The sequence below is a fragment of the Etheostoma spectabile genome, chromosome 11, assembly GCF_008692095.1.
Source record: "Etheostoma spectabile isolate EspeVRDwgs_2016 chromosome 11, UIUC_Espe_1.0, whole genome shotgun sequence".
In the NCBI taxonomy this organism is placed as follows: domain Eukaryota; kingdom Metazoa; phylum Chordata; class Actinopteri; order Perciformes; family Percidae; genus Etheostoma; species Etheostoma spectabile.
This window is the reverse complement of record NC_045743.1, coordinates 17916770-17940782: the sequence shown is the minus strand read 5'-3', so window position 1 is coordinate 17940782 and position 24013 is coordinate 17916770. Positions and strand designations below refer to the sequence as shown.

Sequence of the window (24013 nt, the reverse complement as noted above, 5' to 3'; positions counted from 1 at the left end):
TTACCAGAATCCATCCATTGTAAATCTCCACGAGCTGTTCTTTGAACTGGAAAACCACCATCAGGAGGATCCCACACACGATGACGCAACTGTTCTGGACCAGCAGCGAGGTCTGGGCCACTGTGGATGGATCCACCACGACACACACCAGGGTCAGAATCAGGATCAGAGACCAGAGAGATTTCACTTTGACAACTAGTTCATTTGGTTGGGTACATTCCCTGCTCCCTAAAGTGCCAAATTCCTCAGAATAAACAGCTCAAAAGAGGTGCATTTAACCGTGAAAATGCACATGTGCACACTGTATACAACACTTAAATCATTTAAAAGTGCTCAATGTGTATTTTCAGTATTTTCAGGATTAAATCTACAAAGAAAAACCATTTCATTCATGATAAACTGGTGATGTGTCAATCCCTTTGGGATCTGCTATGCTTTTGCTTAGTGCTGCCCCACCTTTGAGTCTGGGGTTCTTGTCCACCCAGTCCCCGATGATGGCCCCCAGCAGCAGCACGGAGCCGGCCACCACCAGCCCGTACACGGCCGTGAGCAGCAGGCTGTTCCCGTACAGCTCCACCAGGAACACCGCCACGGCAAAGTTCCACATTCGGTCGCCCTGGCAAGTCAAAACGGGGTTATTTAAAAGGGCAAAAGGGCAAAAAGGCAAAAAGGCTGACACCTGATTCCAGACGTCCAGGTTAGGGCTGGTAGAGTCTGACCTTTGCATATTTAACCCTTGTGTGGTATTCAGGTCATTTCAAATTTTTAGAAGAAGAAAAAAGGTCCAAGTTACGTTTTTTTCTACCTGAAAATCAACGTCCTTTCCTTGTTTCCTGTGATGAACATGTATTCCTGACTCAATTTAGATCATTATTCTGGATATGACCACTTATGTTGTTTCCATAGTGGATTTTTAACATGAATTATAACTTTATAACCCCACTTCCATGTTTAATAGTGTGCTAGTAGAGACTGATGCATTCCCTGAACATAGATGTTATCTCAGCTGTTGGAAATTGAGATAAAGACGATATGTGTTAATAGATCATGAAGTAAAATTTTATTTCAGAATTGTTTTTAAAACCACAAGTTTGACCCGAGGGACACGAGAGGGTCCTCGAAAGTGAAGACGATAAAAGAATTAATAAGACCCCCCCTCCTGCTGCTTTCTATAGACTAGAAAAACTACATATAACCTTTATTTAAAATCTCTGAAATCATTGAGCTCGACCTCATTTTCAATGATGCCGAGACACAAACACATCAAACACAATCCTCACCCAACACCCTCCTCTCTTCATTATTCTATCCTCAGGAGATATATCTGTAAAGACCAGTTCTGTGGGGTGAGCTACACAGGGACAACATGTGATTTGGGATTTTAATTTTTAATGACAGTTATAACAGCATCACATATAAATGTAAAGCCACTTCTGATTGGATGGTTTACCTCCGTCTTTCAGAGATATCTCCTCTTTTCACCAGTTTAACATGTCTCTTCATAGTTATTACTGTTTTCCTCAAACATGATACTCCCAATTAATACTTGTACTTGATTTTTAATTATTTGTTTGCATGTGTGTATATATATATGTATGTACACTTACAGTTTGTATGTATGTGTGTACATATGTATATATGAATATCTGTATGTATGCATGTATTTGTATATACTGTAGGTATATTATTTATTCATTTATTTGTTCTCAACTGTCTATATTAATAACCTTAACTGTTTATTTTTCTAATATTTATAAGTTGGAATTTGGAGGATATGGGTGATTTTGGTGTGATGGAGAGCTTTTGTTTTTGTCTGTCAGTATGTGTGTATGTTTGTGATGTATGTTTTTTAAATTTTTAATTTTTTTTTAATGTCCCCTCAAGTTGTTATGTTAACTGTTTTGTCTAATTATGAATGTTACCTTTAAACCTTGTGTTGTCTTCCCATCAACCATGAGAAAAAAAAGCCGTTTTGGTCACTTTTTCCAACATTATTATGGCTTTTTGTGACATTTTTGTCACTTTTTCAATGTTGTGGGTGCTTTTTCCCAAAGATATTTTTATATTTTTAATGTTGACACACAAAAATTAACTGTAAACGGGTCAAATTTGACCCGAGGACAACATGGGGGTTATAAGGACCCCCTCAAAAACTAGATGCCACATCTCAAGGGGTTATTCCTAATAAAGGAATTTAAATCTAATGAACCAGAAACGCATGCATGGTGTATTCTAGTGTGACAGCAGACTAAAAAGCCGCATATGTACCCTTTAATCATGATGAGCGTGCACACACATAATGCTTTATTGTCATTTCAAGCAACAGTGTGTCTACCTGTACAGGTGTGAGCGTGTCACTTACCCACGTCGACAGAGCATGGCCCATGTAGATAAGGAACTTAGCCGACGTGAAGAAGTCTCGGACCGATTCTGCAAAGAAAGCGTAACGTTAACGGGGTGACAGCCGGTGGTATAAACGCATCCTTCTCCATTAATGCGGGATATATTTGGTAATATGCCATACAGTGAAATATCCCCTACCGCAGCATGACCTCTTAGGTGCAGGGTTATCCATTTTAAAGCTGTCGAAATGGCAAAAATGACAAAGAGAGTGTTGTTTTTGTTGCTTTACGCTGTCTCCTCTTTTGTGTTGTGTAGTGGAGGAGGTGGGCCCCGGTCACCGCTGCATCTCCCCGTCGGTACCGACTCAATAACCTACCAAGACACGGCGTTTCTCCCCCTTTTCTCCCCTCCAAACTTAGCTAGCACTGTAGCTGAAGTCGGAAAGAAATAGCTGTATGCGCTAAATGTCCGTTAGGGGTAAAAAGCACAAAGCCAGGAGGTGAACCGCGCGCCGCTCCGCTGTCCTGTCCCGCCGCTCGCGCTCTCTGCTCTCCCTGTGTTTACGTCCCGCCTCGAATATACCCACGGTGTCACGTGACCGCCCATTATTTACACTGGGTCGAAAACAAGTGCGGTCACATGCACACGCGCTCCCAAAAAAAGAGATCTGCACAAAAAAATGTGTCATTGTCTAAACGTCTCTATTGAGCCAAAAAAGGATTATGCGTACGGTAGATTGTTGTGTCAATGCTCCATTTTTATTCATATGATATAATAATAAATAATAAAATGTTATTAGCGTATCAAGATGATTCGTTGCTGCTCTGCTTTGCGCACTGGCTGAAAACTCACACACTGACACACCTTACATTCCCAGATATAAAAAAAGACATAGGGTTGTATTTTGAAATGATTGAAACGGTCTAAAAAATAAGCAGGAGATATCAACCTTTTCAAAATAAAACGAATAATAAAACAAAAACTTTAGACACTAAATAGTGAATTTTAGCCATATGATAAATCTAAATCTAAGAATAGGAACATAACTCTGTGGTTGTGGTGTGTGTGTGTGTGTGTGTCTGTTGTTTGTGTGTGTGGTTGTGTGTCTGTCTGGTTGTGTGTAGTGTGTGTGCGTGGTCTGGGTGTGTGTGTGTGTGTGTGTGTGTGTCTGTGTCTGTGTGTTGTGTATGTGTGTTGTGTGCTGGTGTCTGTGTGTGTGTGTGTGTCTGTTTGTGGTGTGTCTCTGTGTGTCTGTGTGTGTTTGTGTGTATGTGGTGTGTTGTGTGTGTTGGTGTGTGTGTGTGTGTGTCGTTTGTGTGTGTGTCTCGTGTGTCTCGTGTGTTGTGGGTTGTGTGTGGGGTGTGTGTGTTTGTGTGTGTGTGTGTGTCTGGTGTGTGTGTGTGTGTGGTTTGTGTGTGTGTGTGTGTGTGTGTGTGTGTGTGTCTGGTGGTGTGTGTGGGTGGTGTGTCTGTGTGTGTGTGTGTTTGTTGTGGTGTGTTCTGTGTGTTTGTGTGTGTGTTGTGTGTGTGTGTGTGTGTGTGGTCTGTGTGTGTGTGTGTGTCGTTTGTGTGTGTGGTGTGTGTGTGTGTGTGTGTGTCGGTGTGGTGTGTGTGTGGGTGTGTGGTGTGTGTCTGTGTGTGTCTGTGGTGTGTGTTGTTTGTGTCTGTGTGTGTGTGTGGTGTGTGTATGTCTGGTCTGTGTGTGTGTGTGTGTGTGTGGTGTGTGTGTGTGTAACAGACTCCAATCAACACCTGACCCAAAGATGAACTTGAGCCGAGCCAATCTCTGAAAGGCCTTCCGTTGTCAGAAATAACCCTGTTGTGTGTGTGTGTGTGTGTGTGTGTGTGTGTGTGTGTGTGTGTGTACACTTTATTACAATATGAATATGAGCCGAGCCACATCTTCTGAAGGCCTTGTGTTGTCAGGTTGTGCGTTCTCTTACTCACTGCAGTGGTTGCTTCCACCACACATTCACATCCTCAACTTAAAGGGTAAAACCAGCAATTTCACAACGTAAAAATACTCCATTACACATCCTCCGTTCAAAATCTCACTTAAGCAGAAGCACAGAAGTGTTGATGTTGGGGTCCTGAGGGGACAACGCACTCGTCATGCAGAAAGCTTCCACCTGACAGTGTTGTGTTATTACATATTATATCATTTGAATGTTATGACTGATGCATTCATGTGTACGTAGCCTTTTACCACTGTAGTTGGTCAGGGTGGAGCTAACGGCCCACTTTAAATGCTGTTAGGTGGTTTAATCTAGATTAGTGGTTCCCAAAGTAGAGTCTGGGGACCCCTAGGGGTCCTTGATGGAGTTTCAGGGGGTCTTTAGCACAATGGGAAATGATTTATTTGGACTAAAACTCAATTTTTGAACAATATAATGACAGAATACGTGTACAAATGTTGGTCAGTGGTGTCTCATTCTTTCCTTAACAACACCTTGTTAAATCCCATCAGATGGAGACCCTGGGACAAAAATCTCATTAAAAACAGGGCCGTGGTCTAATTTGTGTTTGTGGGGATTTATTTTGGGATTTTGGGACCCTTGACATGAAAGAATTTGAACCACTGACCTACATCCGACCTAGTAAATCATCTCTTGAAATTTTGTGAAATTATAGTTTGAAGTGGGATAAAATGAACATACTCGAGTAGTAAAGTGAGTTAGAAGTAGTATAGAATACAATAGAAAGCCTTTTATTGTCATTATACACAAGTGCAGTTCCTGTACAATGAGATTAAAGCAACACCTTTACAGTGTTGACACGAAACATAAAAATATAAAATATAAGGAAATGAAATATAAAAATATAAAGTGTAGGTAGGTGGTGCAGAGTGGAGTCCTGAGAGCAAATATAAAAATATAAAAATATAAATGTATACTTTAGTGTATACTTACATCACTGACTGACTGTTACAGAGCTACAACTATATATATACACTACATGGTCCTTTTGAGTCAGTGAGATTCATATTTTTACTATGTCACTAATAAACTAAGGTCACTATCAGTAGACCTTGAATTAAATTAATTGATAGCAATAAAACCTTACATCTTACATGGAGAAATGTTTAAGATGTTTTCACAGCTCCACCTTCTCCAACATTATACATTTACACCCTGCACTTTCTCTTTAATCTGAGTAATTCTTACAGAAGAGAGAAAAGAGATAGTAAAAGTTAAATATTAACCGGGTTCGCCTGGGCACTAGATGCCACACAACACAGTGGCAGTTGCAACACAGCTTGGCAGCTAACAAAGAAAACTGGTGTACGAATCACACATTTGGATGACTTGCATTTGTCCACCTGTGTCAACAGAGCCGAATCACAGCCATGATTACAGGCTGCGTGGATGAGGGCTCCTTGGCCCGCATCCATACAAGTAAGAAACAATGGCTAATGTGTTTATTTTAACTGCACTGTACCTGGACAGTGAACTTTAACAGCCAGTTATCAGCTGAGTGAGACCCTCAGTGTCTCATAGCACCACTGAAACCTAATTTCTATCCTCAAGTGATTTGTTTTGGGCGTTTATTTTGGACTAGACAGACAGGAAATGGGGAATCAGCTCTCCTGTCCACCTACCAGCACATCTAAATCTCCCAAATTAACAACGTGTCACCACCGGCGAAGACTGCAGGACGTTACTGGGCCCAACATTACGCCGTCCAATCGATGAAGAGAAGACGTTCCTCTGTGTGGTTGCCCATGGACGTTTTTGGGCGAACGTCGAGTTCAAGATGATGTCATGGCGGCGTTGCAATGGCAACCAGCTGAGCATCCTGCCTACACCGAGGGGGTGCTATCTGCAGTGGAAAACTACCCAAAAAAGCAAAAATAGTGTATTAAGCAGAGCCGTGCCATACGGTGGAAACACAATGCACAGAGAGTGGGAGAAAGCAGGTGTCACTCAGCTCATTTTGCCTATGCCCCCCCCCCCATTTGGGGTTAATCCGGCCCCTTTAATATTTGACCCTAGCACCTAGGCTGGTTGTGAAGTCACAGTCTACATATAATCACAATATATTTGCATGTCGTACAACTATATTTGAAAACTCATATGGCTGCTTGCCTACTATTAAACAGACTTAAAAAGCGCTACATAAAATACAGCACATTTACATTTACATTTTATTAAATCAGGCTTATTGGTATTTTTTGCACATGTAGATGTTGAAAAAGAAATACAAAGCACAGGTGTGTTTTTGGAGCAACACATAGACCTGAGCCGTGCCATCTCATCCTGTGAGGAAGCAAACTTGACGCTAACAAGGAACACAAGCACATGTTTTGAGCCTAGTGATGACAATAGGCCCTTCTATCCCTTTGTGATCTATTCAAGGATATCACAGAGCGCTCTCGGCCGTTTGTAGGTCTGCACACACTGAGCTGGTGCAAACAGATTACCAGGCGCACTATTAGTGGGCCGGTGTGTCAGCCTGGCTCAGGTACCTGTCATCAGCGGTCAGACGGCTGCTGTGTCATCTTGTGGCCGTTCCACCTGCAGCTATGTCCGTCCCCGGCGGTGTCCCTTTTTCAGCCCAGCTGCGTGAACAACAAGCCGTGTTTACGTCAGCTATATTTGAACTTCCAGGATAAAAATATGAGAATGACTTGCCTCCTGGGGCTCTAAGCTGTGTGACACTCACCAGCCACAGCTAAAGAAGGAGTGGAGGTGGAGGGAGGGTGGGAAATCTGACCTGTAGGGTGGTGTGTGTGTGTGTGTGAGGCTGGATCAGATAATTCATCTATTTTTCATGCAGCGCTTCTGTTCCTTTATTTGCGATGAGCTCTTGGACCTTGTTGCAATAAGCTGGAGGGTATTTAGTACAGCTCCCTTTGATTCAGCAATTCCATGAACATTTAGCTGGAATAACTGAGGCTGAGCCCTTGAGGTCTCCCAAAATCTCATGGCAAGGACCCAGTAAGCTCTCATTGACCAAAGAACACCAGAAACAGTGATTATTATGATCACTTTACCCATTTTTGGAACATAACAGTGTCACGCTCTTATTGTTTCTGTGGATTTCTACCGCTGCCCGGGGCCTAAGACTTTGATATGTGCCCGACAGATCCACCAGAGGACAATAAACATCAAAGGTCACTGTCTGGCTGCAATGACCTGGACACCTAACCCCAAACCACAGCCCGTCCTTCCAGGCAATGAACCGGTAAACATCTGACAGCTGTTTCCAATCAATACAACGTTGCAGCTCAGTGGGCAGCAGACCAACATGAGAGCTCAGACAGGTGTCTTTGCAGGTGCTAAGGGCGCTTGACCCACTGCACTTGTGTCATCCTGGGTAATCCCCCCCCCCCCCCCCCCCCCCCCCCCCCCGGTAGTTGGCCTCTGACAGACCAGTGAAGCTCAGGACCCTTGACTAGGTCTTCCATCTCTTTAACCCTCGTGTTGTCTTCACGTCAAAACTGAAAATCAACACTTTTGTTGACGCTTTTCATCAAGTTTTTAACCTTTTCTTTCGTTTTTGTTCCTTTTTTCAACACTTTTGATGCTTTTTTTGTCAGTGTTTTTTTCAACACTACGTAACACTAACTTATTAACTTTAGTTTTACAGTTATTTTGGGAATTTATGATCAATAAACCTCCTTTAAAGGAAATTATTCTTAATGTTTGAGTTAGAAAAGCAGAAATTAGGAATTATTGAGACTAAAATTAAAGGAATGGATGTTGATGATAATCACAGACTGGAATATGTCAACTTTTACTCAATACTATTTCAAAAACACTTAAATTTGTTTTTAAATGATATAAAATTGAATAAGACCCAAAATTAATGAAAGTAGAGATTTGTACTTGGCAAAGAGCGTTGGGTGGAATCAATCATGTTATTTTGGGGAATTAAAAAGAACATTGATATAGGACAACATGAGGACAACATGAGGACAACATGGGGACAACATAAAGACAACATGGGGACAACATGAGGACAACATGAGGACAACATGAATACAACATGAGGACAACATGAGGACAACATGAGGACAACATGAATACAACATGAGGACAACATATGATATGTCACAAAAAGTTAGATTTTATTTCCATCATTTACACTTTCAAAATAACAGAAAATTCTGCAATTCTGCACTTCTTCTTGCTTCTCTAAGGTCTTAAAAATGCAAATGTTTACCTGGGGTGCCCAAACCTTCGAGCCCCAGTGTATGAGGGTGTATGGGAGCAGTGAACGACGTCAGTGTCTAACCAAGGAAGTAAGTAAATAAAGATGAACTGGTGCTGGGGGATGGGAAGGCTTCACACTGGTCTCTGGGCAGGTGGGGTTAAACAGACTGGGAGGACTGGCCATGGGCTCCCAGTCCTCAGACCTGCAGGTGCACGAGACAGGAAACAGGCCCAAGACAACAGGCTCTGGACCTTCACCAGTGCCTTCCAGAGGTGTTAACCCCCCTTTAGCCACCCTAAAAAGGGTCTAAATACGCCACTGGCCATCACAACATTTAGCTCAAAGCACCGCTGTGTTCAAGTCCAGCCTCACAGCGCTGCATGGCTGCAGACTTGGACACATGTAGCTCTGTACAGTAGCTTTAGGGGTTTTGAAATGACTCAATTACATCAGTGATTTCTGCAGTTTATTCCAGATCTTCGTTCTTACACACCCATGCGATCCTCCTGTCACCACAACAGGGTTGATTTCCTTATTACCCTCATCATGAGTCGATTTTCCACCTTGGAAACCAGCAACATGGAGAATAAACACATGTGACTGGAACTGACTAGCACTGGCCAAGTCTTATTTACTGTAGTCTTGACATGTGGCAACACGGTGACTCAGTGGTTACCATGGTTGCCTGACAGCAGGAAGGCCCTTGGAGTTTAAGTGTTCGCATCGTGACTGTGTTTGTTTCCGTCTCATCCGTAGATTTAAAAACATAAATACAGTTATTGGTCTCGGCACATAGCCATGCAGGTTTGGTAGAGCACTTGTGTCCAGTGACTGCAGGTGTGAATGTGTTTGCCCTTGTCTATGGTGTGTACTATAGTGTGTACTTTAGTGTGTACTTTATGTGAGTCCTGTGCACCCCTCTCTCGCTCAATGCATTCTGGGACAGCATCCATCCCCCGCAGGCAACAGGATAAAACCAAACAGGTAGAGAAACAAAGAAGTAGCTAAAAATGTGACAGCCAATAACTAACATGACATGTTTGTTTTTGTTGTTTGTTTTGTATGAGTAAGCACATTGTGAACAACGTACAATCCAAAGCAAATAAAGCTGATTCTGATGTCTTTTTTTTTTAAGAGACTTTATTTTTGTTTTAATTGAGGCATTGTACAACCAACTGATTATTTGTATTTTTGTCAAACATAAAAAAGCGCATTGATTTGTTGTAATGTGGTGACTTTAGAACAACAATAGTGTTAAAAATTATTATACAGCCTAATAATATGATGAACCGCCATCCTCCAGGGGGCGGTGGGGGCCCACGTGGAGACGCTTTTAGGGCTGTTGAGCTCGTGTTTACACCCCTCTTACTGAGGTTAGCTAGCTTCAACAATATCACACAAAACCTCACCAAAATGTCTTCGAAAAGTCGGGATAACGAGGACAATGTTGAAGGACAGTCTGCACATAAGGAGGAATTAAACAGAAAGGTTAGTAGCTAATGTAGTCAATGTGGCTAATGTTGCTAACGTATGTGGCTAATGCAGCTAACGTGTGTGGCTAATGTAGCTAAAGTAGCTAATGTGGCAAATGTAGCTAACGTAGCTATTGTGGCTAATGTCTACTTTACATTCAGTCTACCCTCTGCTCATTGTCTGTTGTATGCCTATTTGTGTGTTTACTGATTGTTTTGCTTTTTATTGTAGAAAATGCTGCTGTAACAAGGGAATTTCCCCGCTGTGGGATGAATAAAGTATTATCTAATCTAATGTAGCTAGCTAATATGACACATATTGCGTTAGCTGGTAAACGTAGCGAATGTAAATGTTGGGATAACATTAGAGTAAGGTACGTGTGTGTGTGTGTGTGTGTGTGTGTGTGTGTGTGTGTGTGTGTGTGTGTGTGTGTGTGTGTGTGTGTGTGTGTAAATATACAGACTCTCAGGACTCTTGTCCACAAGCTACTTGTCTATAAGTCATTTTAAATTGCTGCCTGAAGAGTTTACATTTTCTCAAGTCAGTGAAATAAATCATGTTGTTAACTTGCAGATCAAGGAGCAGAAGGTTGTAGTGGACGAGCTCTCCAATCTGAAGAAAAACAGGGTGAGTACCCTAAAGGCTGTTCTGTGGTTTTGTGTGTGTGTGTGTGTGTGTGTGTGCTTTCTGACCAAGGTTGGAAATCTGTAGCAGGATAAGTTAACCCTCTTCTTGATTTCATGTTGTTTATGGAGAAGCAGAAACAGGAAATGAGTTGTGTGTGTGTGTATATATATATATATATATATATATATATATATATATATATATATATATAAACATATATTCTCAGGACCATGTATTTCTGTATATATTAATGTACATTTTGTATGTATTTCTTCCAGAAAGTCTACATCCAGCAGAGGAACAGTAACATATTCTTCCTAGCAGACAGAAGTCAGACACTGGGTTCATGCAAAAGTAAGTTGAGAGCTGTACATTTAAGTGAATACGTGTCATTTCAATACATAGACTAGCTGGTAGCTGTCTGTCACATTGATAAATAACTGTACAATTTTTTTTGATAACTCATCCTATTGGTGGTGAACATAACGGATATTTTCTATCTCCAGAAGAACTGGATAACGTGAAAAAGGATCTGCAGGATATGTAAGACGGACCCTTACCACAACAATGTGTGGCATCTTTTGTCTGTTGAGTCTGTCACCCACTCACTTTGAGTGGGACAAAACACTTCATGAACATTTGAAAAGAAGAGGGCCCAATCTGAGCCAGGATCTCACAGTTAGAGGCACAAATCCCAGCTTTCAGTGTTTCTTCTCTGCTCATGTTCTTCACATGAGAGGCATTCTCACACCTCAGCCATTTCAAGACAACTCTGGAAATGTCCTGGTGTGGAACGGGGAGATATTCGGAGGCCTCCCGGTGACGCCGGAGGAAAATGACACTGCTGTTCTCTCTCAGCGGCTGTCTTCCTGCGACAGTCCTTCGGAGATTCTGTCCCTCCTCTCCGCTGTGCGGGGGCCGTGGGCGTTTGTTTACTACCAAAAGGCTGGGGACTACCTCTGGTTTGGCAGAGACTTCCTTGGAAGGCGGAGTTTGCTGTGGAAATTTGACGCGGCAGTCAACGCCTTGACCCTGACTTCTGTAGCGGCCCAGAGTTCTGGACCCGATCAGTCTGCTTGGCAAGAAGTCCCAGCAGTCGGTGTGTACCGGATTGACCTGAAGGCGGTTACAGATGCTGGTGCTGTGACGTTCGCGCTTCATCCTTGGGCTCATGGAGGAAATGACCTTGCCTCGAGCTGCAGTGAAACCATCCTGAAGTCTGTTCCCAGCGGCTGCACTGCCCTGATGAACCCGTCGGGCCTGGTACTCGCCTCACCCGTTTGCCCTCTTAACACATCCATCCCAAAGTCATTAGATGAGAAGGAAAGTCTGTCAAATTCACATCCATGTGTCAAGGATCTGGAGGCGATGATTGCAAGCAAAGAGAAAAACGATGAGGTGAGCCGTCTTATTGATGTTCTCAGTGAGGCAGTAAGACGACGGGTTCAATCTCTGCCGTTCAGGGTACAAGACAGTCCCCCTCCTCCTAAAGACCATGCTAGTGTTGCTATACTGTTTTCAGGAGGTCTTGATTCAATGGTCCTGGCTGCCTTAGCTGACCGTCACATCCCTGCTCATCAACCGATAGATCTTCTCAATGTAGCGTTCAAACTACAGGGGCCAAAGAAGCAGAAAGAGCCCGCGAATAAACCTGGGAAGCACAAAAACAAACCCACAGGTTTTAAGACTGCTGGAGCAGATTGCCAGCCATCCAGCCCCTTTGATGTTCCAGACCGGATCACTGGAAAAGCCGGTCTCAAGGAATTACAAGACTTGAATCCTGAAAGAATATGGAATTTTGTGGAAATCAACGTAACGAAGGAAGAGCTGCAGACAATCCGCCCGGAGCGCATTTGTCATTTAGTGCATCCCCTGGACACGGTGCTGGACGACAGCATCGGATGTGCTGTGTGGTTTGCAGCGAGGGGGACAGGACTCATCGCGCAGGACCGGGACCAGAGAGCCTTCACGTCATCAGCAAGGGTGAAGTTCCAACATCTAACTTTGCACAAAGACTTTAAGACTATCTAAATGTTAGCTAGCTTAGGTATAAACAGTAGGGTTGCAGTTAAATAACAAATCACATTTTTTTTCTTACAATTAATAAAACACAAATTGATATTTATCCCTCATGTTGTCCTCATGTTGTCCTCGGGTCAAATTGACCTGTTTTCCTATGTCAATGTTCTTTTTAATTCCCCAAAATAACATGATTGATTCCAACGCTCTTTGCCAAGTACACATCTCTACTTTCATTAATTTTGGGTCTTATTCAATTTTATAGCATTGTAAAACAAAGTGAAGTGTTTTTGAAATAGTGTTGAGTAAAAGTTGACATATTCCAGTCTGTGATTATCATCAACATCCATTCCTTTAATTTTAGTCTCAATAATTCCTAATTTCTGCTTTTCTAACTCAAACATTAGGTATCATTTCCTATAAATCAGGTTTATTGACAATAAATTCCAAAAATAACTGTAAAACTAGAGTTAATAAGTTAGTGTTACGTAGAGTTGAAAATGGAAAAATAAGTGACAAACATTGAAAAGAAGGGACCAAAATGTAAGGAAAAAGTTAAAAACATTGATAAAAAGCATAAATAAAAGTGTTGATTTTCAATTTTGACAGGAAGACAACACAAGGGTTAAGAGATGTTTCACAATCCTCAACCACCACGTTGACGTGTTTTCCCGTGTTTCTGCTTCATGCCGCAGGTCGTTTTGACAGGAATAGGAGCCGATGAGCAGCTAGCAGGTTACTCCAGACACAGGGTCCGGTTTACGAGGTCTGGACACCAGGGCCTGATCCAGGAGCTGGCCCTGGAGCTGGCCAGGATCCCTTCCAGGAATTTGGGCAGGGATGACCGAGTGATAGGGGACCATGGGAAGGAGGCTAGGTAAGTGGGATCTGTTTCAAGTACCCACCACGTGTTACCACAACTGAATTGTGCTTAGTTTTTTAAATTAAATTTAGTGTTTCTCATCAAAATGTCTTGTTTACTCTCATATCCTCCTCACAAATTCGTTATTCTTCTTAATTTTTAATCATTATGTGACGTTTTCAAATCGTAGCTCACGGTTTTCTTCTTAGCACACATTGCTACATACATGCTAAGTATTTGTAATTACATCTTTTCTTATTAGTTTCTATTCAAGTCAGATAAGCGGTATTCATTTGAAGGCTCTTCACACCCATGTCTCATCCCCACAAGCTTCTCTTATTGAATGGACAAAGCAATTTGGTCAATGCCTAAAAGGTCTGGGCTTAAAAGTACGTAGAAAGTCCCAGGTCCCAGTCCTACAGGTGTGATTGAAATCGCTTTGTCACTCTCGTGCACCTGGCACTTTGTTGAGCCTGCTAGCGTGGGACAGATTACACCTTTCTTACCAATTTTCTGTCGCCTGACGTAGTCATACTCCGATTATTGTCAGAATAAGAGTCTGATTCTGCTCCATTGGGCTATGATGGGGGGGGAGGGGGGGGGGGACGGACAGAAATGCCTCTGCACTCTATTGGATCGACCTACAACCAATCACAGCAACGGAGGGAAATTGAACTTTTGCCGAATCACATAGGAAGGACGGCAAAAACCTCTTTCCTCTTTTAAAATGAATGTGCTGTCGTTATCTGTTGAATCTGCCCATCTCAGTTCTCCAGCGGCAGCCATCTTTGTTGTAAACTAACTCAACCCAAGCGTGCTTTAGTGACTTGGTTGATTGCGTTCCTGTTGATCATCTGTCCATCATCGCGTAAAGCCCGCCCTGACAATTTGATTGGCTGGAGCGTAGTTGCTCCACAACGGATCAAGTCCAGACCGAACTTCCTGACCTCAAATGTTGTGGGCGGGGCTAAGTCTGTCTGGCGTCCAGGCTAAATTTTCTAATTTTAACATAAGAGAAAAGAGAGTATCTAACAAATTTACTCTGGCATCTGCAGATTCCCCTACTTGGACGAGGACGTGGTGAGCTACTTGAACTCCCTGCCCGTGTGGGAGAAGGCGGACCTGTCGCTCCCTCGGGGCGTCGGGGAGAAACTCCTCCTGAGACTCGCAGCGAGGCAGCTGGGCCTCGGCCAATCAGCAGCTCTGCCCAAGAGGGCCATGCAGTTCGGCTCCCGCATCGCCAAGATGGAGGACCACCGCGAGAAGGCCTCTGACAAATGCACAAGACTCCTCGTCGAGTAGACATGACAACGAAGAACAATATGAAAATAATTTTAAAATATTCATTATGAAATTACAAACATTATTTAAAGGCTAATTCACAGTTACAGACTCCTGGATTTGGCCATTGGATTTGTGCTGGTCTTGGATCAGGTTTTAGCGTGGTATAATAAATACGGGGTTTCCTCTACACCATGTAGGAGCCGCCATCTTGAAGTTTTTCTCTGAAGTAGAGATCACATTCAATATAGGACGGCAGGTTTCCAACGTCGAAACGCCCCGAAATCTGATGAATGAATACTGGCTTCCTGATAGGGAAAAAGAAAAACATTTTTCTTGAAATACGCTGACAACTTGTTTTAAAAAGGGCATTCGTTTTAGCTGAGTAGCTACATCATTTTGCATGTATGACAAATATAAACGTGACCCATAATCCTATTGTGTGATCACGGAAAAGAAGCAGGATTTACCGTGGAATGAGCCAAGAGACGAAGATTCCTGGGGCATCTTTCTTATCAATTGGAGCCTCCTGGAAACAACAAGTTCAGCTTAATAGTGGACGCAAAAAAACAAACATTTACACCTAATTCACTGTACATGATTATTAAAAAAGTACCTTCTTTTCCTCGAGGAAGGCATCCAACAGAGGAATGCTTTTCTTTGAAAACACGTAGAAACAGGGACACTGAAAAGTAAAAAGGAATGATCAGCTGAGTGTAAGAAATCATGAAAAAAATACCAGCAACCTTCACATATACAGTTCAGAATAATAGCAGTGTGGTTAAAAAAAGTGAACCGTGCTCAAAATCCACAGAATAGCTTTTAATTTCCTAATATCAGTGCATTGGGAACACGACATATTTTATTCTAAATCAAAACATGACCAATATTGATCGAGTTTGTGTTCTATCTTTACAGAAAGTGAAGAAAAATTAATATTAGGCCGTTACAAACTCATATCTACTGTATAAAAGAAATGAAAATTGAGCGGAAGTACGTAGGAGGACGTAGTGAGGCTAGAACATAGCGGTCTCCGTTTTAAACACGTCATTAACATTGTGAAACTGTCGCAGTTTGGTAAGAAAATAAATCTTGGTTTTGGGTTTAAATCCGACGCGACTTCACGTCCGTTAACGCATGTGACATGGAACAAGATGTAGCTCCATTATAGTATAATAAATATAAAAATTACTTTTGTTTTCAAACAGGAATCCAACTCTGAGTCCCGGGTGAAAACCCACAAACCCAAAGGTGGTACTGAAGAAAAATTAAGCAGAAGTACGTAGGAGGCCGGAGCCAGGCAAATTATTCTCATGATTTAAGTACTATTTCAGGTGGCTCTAGAGCGTTTATATCCATGTGGACAGGTGTTATTGGCTTTGTTCAGTGTTTATAGTATAATAGTATTGTATAACTTACTGCTCTCCTTGATTGTGTCTCAGAAGGAAGAGGTTTCTCCTTCATACAGAGGACGCGAAGATCACCGTCTACTTCCAATATCCCGTATTTAGGACATTCTGTAAAGACACACAGTGCAGAAGTAATTCTGAATTTGACATTTTAGGATGAGATTCACTCCCTTATCTGCCAGTTTCCAAAGGGTTACACTTAAAAGCTAATTTCTGACTCACCCTCGTCTTTGCACTGGTACGAGAGCACCAGACAGCTGTCCTCACACTCGGCTTGGAGGGCGGAAAACCTTTGTTTTACTTTACCGAGGCTGAAATCTTCTTTGAAGAGGGTGTCACTGTTATGGGTGGAAAGGGTTAATTTGGCAGAAACAGGGCTTGAATTTCCACCTGTTATAACTCTGTTAGGGCTGCACAATTAATCGCAATTTTATCGAAATCGCAACATGGGCTAGTGCAATATTTGTTAATGGCAAAATATGTGTCAAACCAATCTGAATCGTGGTGTTGCATAGACGTCCTTTCCTACCAATCCTATCCTACAGAAAAACATATTTAACTGGTAAAGGTTTACAAAAATTACACTATAATCATTTAATTTCTTTAGGATTTAATATTAGTCAATGAAAATGAGAATAATGATACAAACATGCTCATTCCCTTCAATATTGGGAATCATATCGCAATGCCAGTCAAAATTATTAGTATTGATGTTAAGATTAGATTAGATAATACTTTATTCATCCTACAGCGGGGGAAATTCCCTGTTTACAGCAGCATTATCTACAATAAAAGCAAAACAAACAAACCAGTAAACACACAAGAAAAACAGGCAAACATCAGCCAATGAGCAGAAGGTAAACTGAAAGTAACGTGGCGTCTAATAAAGGTTTTGTAAAGTGCGGTTGCCATAGTACAAGAAAACAATATTGCAGTGTAAGTAAGTGACGTTAAAATTGAATTGAATATGTAAGTAAAGTAATAAAGCAAAAGTAGGTAACCATCACTTAAGTAAACCAAACTAATGAAAATGTGAATAATGATACAAACACGCTCATTCCCTTCAATATCGGGAATCATATCGCAATACCAGTCAAAATACTCGCGATAAGGTATTTTCCTCATATTGTGCCGCCCTAAACTCTGTGTTGTAGTATTGATGTTAACTAAGTAAACTTGACTTACCCCCCAATTACTACGACGTGGTCTTCTATGTTGAAGTGCTTTACTGCCAGTTGCAGGCAGGCCACAGCACCGAGACGGCCCTGGTGGAATAAGCTCGAGTCAGAGGACGGTGTCAAAAAAACTCTGCTTTCTAACGGCCAAACTACAGTGTGTCACATAGGTACAACGGTAAAGACGGTGAAAACAACGTAAAGTTGTATTTACATCGTTGCTTCTGGTCTGATCGCTGAGAATCTTGACATTTGTGAACTGTGACGCCCACTCTTCAAATGCAGCGTGGTAAAGAGCGTTGGTCTGTGGAGAGGAGAGCAGCAAAGGAACAGAGTGGCTCATTCATTCATTCATTCATTCATTCATAAGGTTCAGACTTGTGTATTGGGGATGAACATCAGGTGTTAACTACTACACGTCGGCCCTTATCCTTAATGCAAACATGCCTGTACTGGCTTAAAACACATGGTATTACATGCTAAATTTACTCAAAATACTTATGATAAAAAATAATGAAAGAAAGTGCTCATCAAGCAGAATGGCTGCTTTTAAATTGGATCATTATAATAGAGCTCAACAGCGGGAATTAAAAATACAAAGCAATTTCTCCATTGGGAGTATAGTATATAAGAGTATATAAGTGATCGTAAATGCTCGTATAGATGCCAAAAGTTTATTTATTTTTCTCTTCCCGGATCTTAAGGGGTGCTCTGTAATTAAAGTCGCTTGTTTTGGGCTCGTTTTCACAGGCCTGGTTGCTCATTTGTCTCGCGAGATCTGGCAACACCGAGCTCGTGTGTTGACACTATTGATGCACGCATATAACTAATGTGATGGGCTGATTTAACCGGTGCTGTTGGGTAGTTGAATTTTAACAATGCTTCATATTTTAAAATCTGATCATACACTATGTTTTGTCTGTAAAGTAAAATATACAAAGCGACTAGAAACTTAACATGTAGGAGTCAAAAGTACTTTGTTGTCCCTCTGAAACATAGTGTAATATTACAGTAGGAAATGAAAATACTTAAAGTACAAGTACCTCAACAGGTACTTAGTTACTTCCCACCACCGACTACACTGTGCTAGTTACTTACAACAACATATATGCCGTCCACGGAGCGCGAGGCGGTCAGCGCGTGGACCCAGTGGGATATCAAGGCGCAGCGTCCCACCGGGAGCAGCGGCTTGGCAGTGCCCGCCAGGTGAGCGAACCTCCCGCTGCTGTCGGCTGCTACATCCCGCTGGAGCCTGGTCCCGTACCCGGCGGCGAGGATTACAGCCTTCATTTCACCCGTGAACCGGTGGGAACGCAGCTCTAGTGGATAGAATAGGGGGAAACTTCGGTCGGACTCCTCTCGCGAGATTAGCCGTCCAGTCCAAAGTTGAGATAGGGGAAACCGGTGACCTTTAAGATCAATAAATATAAAGTCTATGCGCGAAACCTGAGTTTACTTTTCCGGTTGTATTTTTCAAAGTAAAAGGAGTTTTCACCATGTCACCGGTGATGTAAAAAAGAAGCGAAGTGTAGGTTGTTTACATTTTTGATTAAGTAAAAACGTTCAGGTACATTAGCTGGCATATTGTTGAAGAATATGAAATACTAGATATTAGACTATTCAGTGTTATTTGGTACTTAATGTGAACCACAATTCAACCCAAAAGTTCAATTCCATACATGTGCAAATTGCACCAATTAACTTCATAAAATATTAACAAAATATACATAAAACATGTGACACTGACACACAGGCATGTGTCAATTATCAAGAGTTAAGACTGCAACTCTAAGGCTTGCTACCACTGGATCAAATACACATTTTTCTTATTTTACTGCAAACTTAAAATATACACAAACATATCTCAAGTAGTTGTCCTTCACCACTGAAAAAGAAGACATTTTCTACATATTGCTGACTACTGATCACACCTGTAAGTCTTGTAACTGTCACCCATGGTGTAGTAGATGTGATTAACGGATTCACAAACCAGAGGAAAGTAGTGGAGCAAACAGAACTGAAGCAGACGGTTAATCAGCATGTTGTTTATTTATCTGCCAAGTCATGACATGAACGCATATGGAAAATCACATGTAGAGTTAAGTTATCTTGACATTTTCCCGTCAAAATCTGTTTTCTACAAATACAAAAAGAACAAAAAAAAGAGCTTTTGTGTGCATTTGTGTTGAGTCATTCTACGTCCTGGCTGCTGCTCTCAGCCTCCGGTTCGGTGACGTCAGCCTCCACGTCTTTAACCTCCCGGGGGTGTGAAGGATCCGGATCAGGCCCCTCCATCGGTTCCTCCACCAGCTCCGGTCGAGGCGACGGCGTCCCCCCTGCTCTCGTCAACTCCTCCAGAAGAAAAACAAAAATTTTAGCTGACATGGCAGAAATTTTTAGATCTGCTTTTAGCCAAATTTTTTTATGCAATTGTGGATTATAAAAATTAAGATTACTACATTATTGATATTTTATTGATGACATTTTCAAGCTAAAAGCCATTCAACTTTGTATATTTTGCAACCCTACATTTAATTTGATCGTCCATATCCTCAGTATGAATTAATGCATGTGAGAAAACAATAATAATAATAATAATAATAATAATAATAATAATACTAATAATACTCTATTAAGCCCACAAGGTGAAACTACAATTTACACTCGGTTATTGCACACAGGCCTGAATTACACACACACGCTCAGGACCTATACATGCACTAATGGAGAGATGTCAGAGTGTGTGTGTGGGGGGGGGGGGGGGGTGCCTTTTTGGTTCGGTGCCTTGCTCAAGGGCACCTTGGCAGTGCCCAGGAGGTGAACTGAACCTCTCCAGCTACCAGTCCACCACCGTACTTTTTTTTGTAGTAGAAGCAAAACTATTCAATGTCTTTAAACCCAGAACCTCAGACTTTAAATCACATAAGGCCTTTATTTTATTTTTCTGAATTTAATTTCCATTTTGAGTAGATACCCCGGCCTAAATGGTCCCGTTAGTGTCTAGTTTGAATTCAGTAGGGTAGGTTTTCAGATGTTTTATTACACATTTAGCATGCAAGTAGGCTTGGGTCTGAAATATGGTTCCAACGGCATGATAACTTTCAGCAGAAATACCATGACTTCAAGGTGTGGCAATACTGCCATTACAGCTTTAAAATGTATTCTTTTAACAAAAGAAATGACGGTAAATGTTAGTGGTTTTAAAACCTTAAAGGGCTATACCTTGAAACTAGTAACAGGCCCATGCCTACATGCAAGGACAGATGGAGGTCTAGTGGGTCTACTTTATACAACTCCAATATGTAAAAATCACGTCTATTTTAACTGTCTTACCTGGGAAACAGTGTCAACAGTTTCCTCCTGTATCACTGGACCGGACTCTTCTTGCTCCATTGGCTCTTCCTCATCTTTCATGATGGCCGGGTGTTGATGCTCTGACGTCTCCGACTCTTCCAGTTCCACGGTGGGAGCCTTCTCAAGGGCTACGCTGGGAGCCTTTTCTGGGGCCACAGTGGGAGCCTTCTCCAGAGCCAGGATGGGAGCCTTCTCCAGGACGGTGGGAGCCTTCTCCAGGGCCAGGGTGGGAGTGGGGGCTTTTTCTAGGGCCACTGTGGGAGTCTCTTCCATTGCAGCAGTGGGAGCTTCTTCTCTAACTGGGGCAGGAATTAGTTCCATCTTCACAATAAAAGAAAGGAGGATATGAACACAACTTAGCAATAAATAAATAGACAGGTAGTTGTACTTTGGTGACACATTACTGTAGACTTAGGTAAGAATGGTCTGAACATACAACACTGACTGGCTAGCAGTGTTGGAAAGACGAGATGTTCACTTGTTACAACCTTGTAATCAACCCTCCAAGTCAATCATAATACCAATGTCACTGAAAAACATTAAATAAAAGGCAGGGAAAAGTGTGCAGGCCTTATGAATCATGTTTGCATCTTCTTCAGTTACCTCTTTCTCCATGACCGGCTCCACAGGTTTTGGTTCTGCTTTTTTATTTGCTTCCAGGACCAACATGGTGGAGTCAGGTATGTGAGCTTGCTGTAAGACAAAAGAAAACAGAACAGGCAGTTGGTACATCAGGAAATCTGCAGAGCGTGTTTTGACTGTCAATGAAGTCCAGTGTTTCAGTGCCAACAACTCTTACCTGGTGAGGCGTGAAGGAGAGGACGTGCTGGAGAAGAGGCTCCCTCATCTCGGGGCAGCGTTCGAACACGCTGGACAGCTGCTGGGGCGGCAGCTGCAGCAGCACGCTGTACGACTGGGGCTTGGTCCTCTGGCAGCACTTCACGAAACCTTCCCACACCTTGGGGTACTTCCACACCTACAATGTCAATGTCAATTTTATTTCTATAGCACATTTAGAAAACAACAACAACAGTTGATGTCAAATACATAAATAACAAGTGTAAAAAAAAAAATCACTCCAACCAAAATACATCACAGGGAGATAAACAACAACACATTAAAACATCAGAATCCAGGTTAACAAGGGTTAAAAGCTACAAAATTGTGCGTTTTAAGCAGCGATTTAAACGTTTGTAGGGTCTGTGCAGCTTTAATATGCATGGGGAGGTTGTTCCATAGGGTGGGGGCACCCACTGCATGGGGAGGTTGTTCCATGCAAAGGCTCTATTGCCCTTATTTTTCAGCTTTGATCTCGGGACGTCCGAGAGCAGCTGATTGGTCGACCTCAGCGTTCTGACTGGAGAATGGTGGCGTAAGAGATCAGCTGATAAGGAGGCGCCGGACCATTTAAACCTTAAAAACAAGCAATAAAATCTTAAAATCTACCCTGTAACGCAGTGGTTCCCAAACTTTTTCAGATCAAGACCCAAAAGAGAAATTTGGTGTCTCCCCGGGACCCGAATTTACGGAACAAAAACATGAATTTAAATGTAAATTAAGTATATTAATTCCATTATAAAAAGTAAACAAAAACAGAAAAGGTCTCTATTCTCCTTTCTGTGTCTCTGTCCCCTCCCATCATCCCTCGGTACCGACACCAACATTTGTTTAAATAATGCTGACTTGAATTTAACGAGATTTATGTGGCTGGTTGAAGACGTCAACCAGCTGATCTGGTCTAGGTTCGGTTTTTGAGAGTGCTCTTCTGAGGTCATGCTGAGCATTTAGTCCGTTCTCTGCCAAAGAAACAACGGCATTGGTGCAGACCTGCTTGACGATGAGGCGGGACAGGATGTTCATGACGAAGCCTCCCAGCCGGGGGTACATGGTGAGGGACTGGATGACGGTGCGCATGAGCAGCATGGGGAGGGGACTCTGCTCCATCAGCTGCTGCATCACCACGGCCAGGACCTCAGACGTGTACACGTTCTTCTCCCCGAAGCACAGGTTGGTAGCTGCAGCACAGACACACAACACTTTCAATGCCACCTGTGGTGCATACGCAACAGAGACCGTTCACTTAACCCACAAAACGGGTCATTTGGGCTCGACCCAGCATCATTTCATTCATATTACAGACATGAACCCATTAGACACTTTGAAAACTGCTGTCAGACTGCAAGTTATGAGCACATCAATAACCAAAAAATATCCAAAAGCACATTTCAAGGTACCTTTAATGGCTAACTGGACGTAATTATAACACTTCAGTGGTGGTGGTGGTGGTGGTGGTTGTTGTTGTTGCTGCAGGAGTCAAATTTTAGTGATAGTGTTGTGAATATTAGAAAAAAATGAAACCAAAACAACCTTGCCAAGAGTAGATGAGCAACAGCTTGAAGCACAAACTGTTTAAAAAAGTGGAGTCCGATTTTAACTTCATGACAGTTTTTTGTAAAATTCAGCAAATATCCTCACGGGCCACTAAAAATACCGTGTTCATACACAGCTTTGGCTCTGTACTTTTAGCGTGTATAGAGCAGCATATCTCCACCAGACTCCATGTAAATCATCACTACTTTTGCGATGTATAGAGCAGCATATCTCCACCAGACTCCATGTAATAATCACTACTTTAGTGTGTAAGAGCAGCATATCTCCACCAGACTCCATGTAAATAATCACTACTTTTAGCGTGTATAGAGCAGCATATCTCCACCAGAATCCATGTAAATAATCACTACTTTTAGCGTGTATAGAGCAGCATATCTCCACCAGACTCCATGTAAATAATCACTACTTTTAGTGTATAGAGCAGCATATCTCCACCAGACATGTAAAATAACTACTTTTAGCGTGTATAGAGCAGCATATCTCCACCAGACTCCATGTAAAAACACTACTTTAGTGTGTATAGAGCAGCGTCTCCACCAGACTCCATGTAAATAATCACTACTTTTAGCTGTATAGAGCAGCATAACTCCACCAGACTCCATGTAAATAATCACTATTTTAGCGTGTATAGAGCAGCATAATCTCACCAGACTCCATGTAATAAATCACTACTTTTAGCGGTTAGGCAGAGCATATCTCACCAGACTCCATGTAAATAATCACTACTTTTAGCGCGTTTAGGCAGCATATCTCCACCGACTCCATGTAAATAATCACTACTTTTAGCGTGTATAGAGCAGCATATCTCCTCCAGACTCCATGTAAATAAGAACTACTTTTAGCGTGTTTAGAGCAGCAGATCTCCACCAGACTCTATGTAAATAATCACTACTTTTAGCGTGTATAGAGCAGCATATCTCCACC

At 42.1% G+C, this 24013-nt stretch overlaps 5 protein-coding genes across 7 annotated transcripts in view; 2 read left to right on the top strand and 3 right to left on the bottom strand.

Annotated features, from left to right (window-relative positions):
- The window catches only part of slc40a1 (solute carrier family 40 member 1), a 13536-nt gene extending 10642 nt beyond the window's left edge, over positions 1 to 2894 (bottom strand). The window contains exons 1-4 of the mRNA XM_032530218.1: positions 2542 to 2894; positions 2363 to 2430; positions 457 to 616; positions 5 to 120 (exon numbers count right to left, since the gene is read on the bottom strand). Coding sequence (XP_032386109.1) covers positions 5 to 120; positions 457 to 616; positions 2363 to 2430; positions 2542 to 2575 — 378 coding nt within the window. The 5' untranslated portion in view covers positions 2576 to 2894. The remainder of the gene's footprint in view (positions 1 to 4; positions 121 to 456; positions 617 to 2362; positions 2431 to 2541) is intronic.
- Positions 2895 to 9786: 6892 nt separating this feature from the next.
- Positions 9787 to 11344, top strand: asdurf (ASNSD1 upstream open reading frame). Its single transcript, XM_032529697.1, has 4 exons — positions 9787 to 9986; positions 10545 to 10598; positions 10877 to 10952; positions 11105 to 11344. The coding sequence occupies exons 1-4, from the start codon at positions 9912 to 9914 to the stop codon at positions 11143 to 11145; spliced, it is 246 nt and encodes an 81-aa protein (XP_032385588.1). The 5' UTR covers positions 9787 to 9911; the 3' UTR covers positions 11146 to 11344.
- Positions 11111 to 15309, top strand: asnsd1 (asparagine synthetase domain containing 1). The gene is made up of 3 exons (XM_032529695.1): positions 11111 to 12581; positions 13313 to 13494; positions 14535 to 15309. Exons 1-3 carry the CDS (start codon positions 11166 to 11168, stop codon positions 14779 to 14781), a joined length of 1845 nt encoding a protein of 614 aa, XP_032385586.1. The 5' UTR covers positions 11111 to 11165; the 3' UTR covers positions 14782 to 15309.
- zgc:136439 (uncharacterized) lies at positions 14828 to 18711 on the bottom strand. The gene is made up of 8 exons (XM_032529696.1): positions 18443 to 18711; positions 17559 to 17648; positions 17355 to 17434; positions 16392 to 16507; positions 16180 to 16277; positions 15377 to 15445; positions 15231 to 15289; positions 14828 to 15068 (listed from the first exon to the last, which is right to left on the bottom strand). Exons 1-8 carry the CDS (start codon positions 18632 to 18634, stop codon positions 14948 to 14950), a joined length of 825 nt encoding a protein of 274 aa, XP_032385587.1. The 5' UTR covers positions 18635 to 18711; the 3' UTR covers positions 14828 to 14947.
- Positions 18712 to 19374: 663 nt separating this feature from the next.
- Positions 19375 to 24013, bottom strand: part of sympk (symplekin) — a 15914-nt gene continuing 11275 nt past the window's right edge. Inside the window, exons 23-28 of one of the 3 annotated variants that reach the window (XM_032529694.1) lie at positions 22526 to 22713; positions 21498 to 21674; positions 21302 to 21391; positions 20939 to 21019; positions 20678 to 20863; positions 19375 to 19699 (exon numbers count right to left, since the gene is read on the bottom strand). In XM_032529694.1, the coding sequence (XP_032385585.1) occupies positions 19535 to 19699; positions 20678 to 20863; positions 20939 to 21019; positions 21302 to 21391; positions 21498 to 21674; positions 22526 to 22713 (887 nt within the window). In that variant the 3' untranslated portion in view covers positions 19375 to 19534. Of the gene's footprint in view, positions 19700 to 20677; positions 21020 to 21301; positions 21392 to 21497; positions 21675 to 22525; positions 22714 to 24013 lie in introns of all 3 variants that reach the window. The other 2 variants (XM_032529692.1, XM_032529693.1) reach the window with 2 other exon arrangements.

Bases quoted from the DNA above. Each gene is read 5' to 3' on its own strand.
- zgc:136439 (XM_032529696.1), bottom strand. From the start codon at position 18,634: ATGAAGGCTGTAATCCTCGCCGCCGGGTACGGGACCAGGCTCCAGCGG. The intron at 16,508-17,354 runs GTAAGTCAAGTT...CACCCATAACAG, and splicing joins CACGTCGTAGTAATTGGGGG to TGACACCCTCTTCAAAGAAG. The intron at 15,069-15,230 runs GTAAATCCTGCT...TTTCCCTATCAG, and splicing joins GTCTCTTGGCTCATTCCACG to GAAGCCAGTATTCATTCATC.
- asnsd1 (XM_032529695.1), top strand. From the start codon at position 11,166: ATGTGTGGCATCTTTTGTCTGTTGAGTCTGTCACCCACTCACTTTGAG. The intron at 12,582-13,312 runs GTGAAGTTCCAA...TTCATGCCGCAG, and splicing joins CCTTCACGTCATCAGCAAGG to GTCGTTTTGACAGGAATAGG. The intron at 13,495-14,534 runs GTAAGTGGGATC...TGGCATCTGCAG, and splicing joins GACCATGGGAAGGAGGCTAG to ATTCCCCTACTTGGACGAGG.
- asdurf (XM_032529697.1), top strand. From the start codon at position 9,912: ATGTCTTCGAAAAGTCGGGATAACGAGGACAATGTTGAAGGACAGTCT. The intron at 9,987-10,544 runs GTTAGTAGCTAA...GTTAACTTGCAG, and splicing joins AGGAGGAATTAAACAGAAAG to ATCAAGGAGCAGAAGGTTGT. The intron at 10,599-10,876 runs GTGAGTACCCTA...TATTTCTTCCAG, and splicing joins CCAATCTGAAGAAAAACAGG to AAAGTCTACATCCAGCAGAG.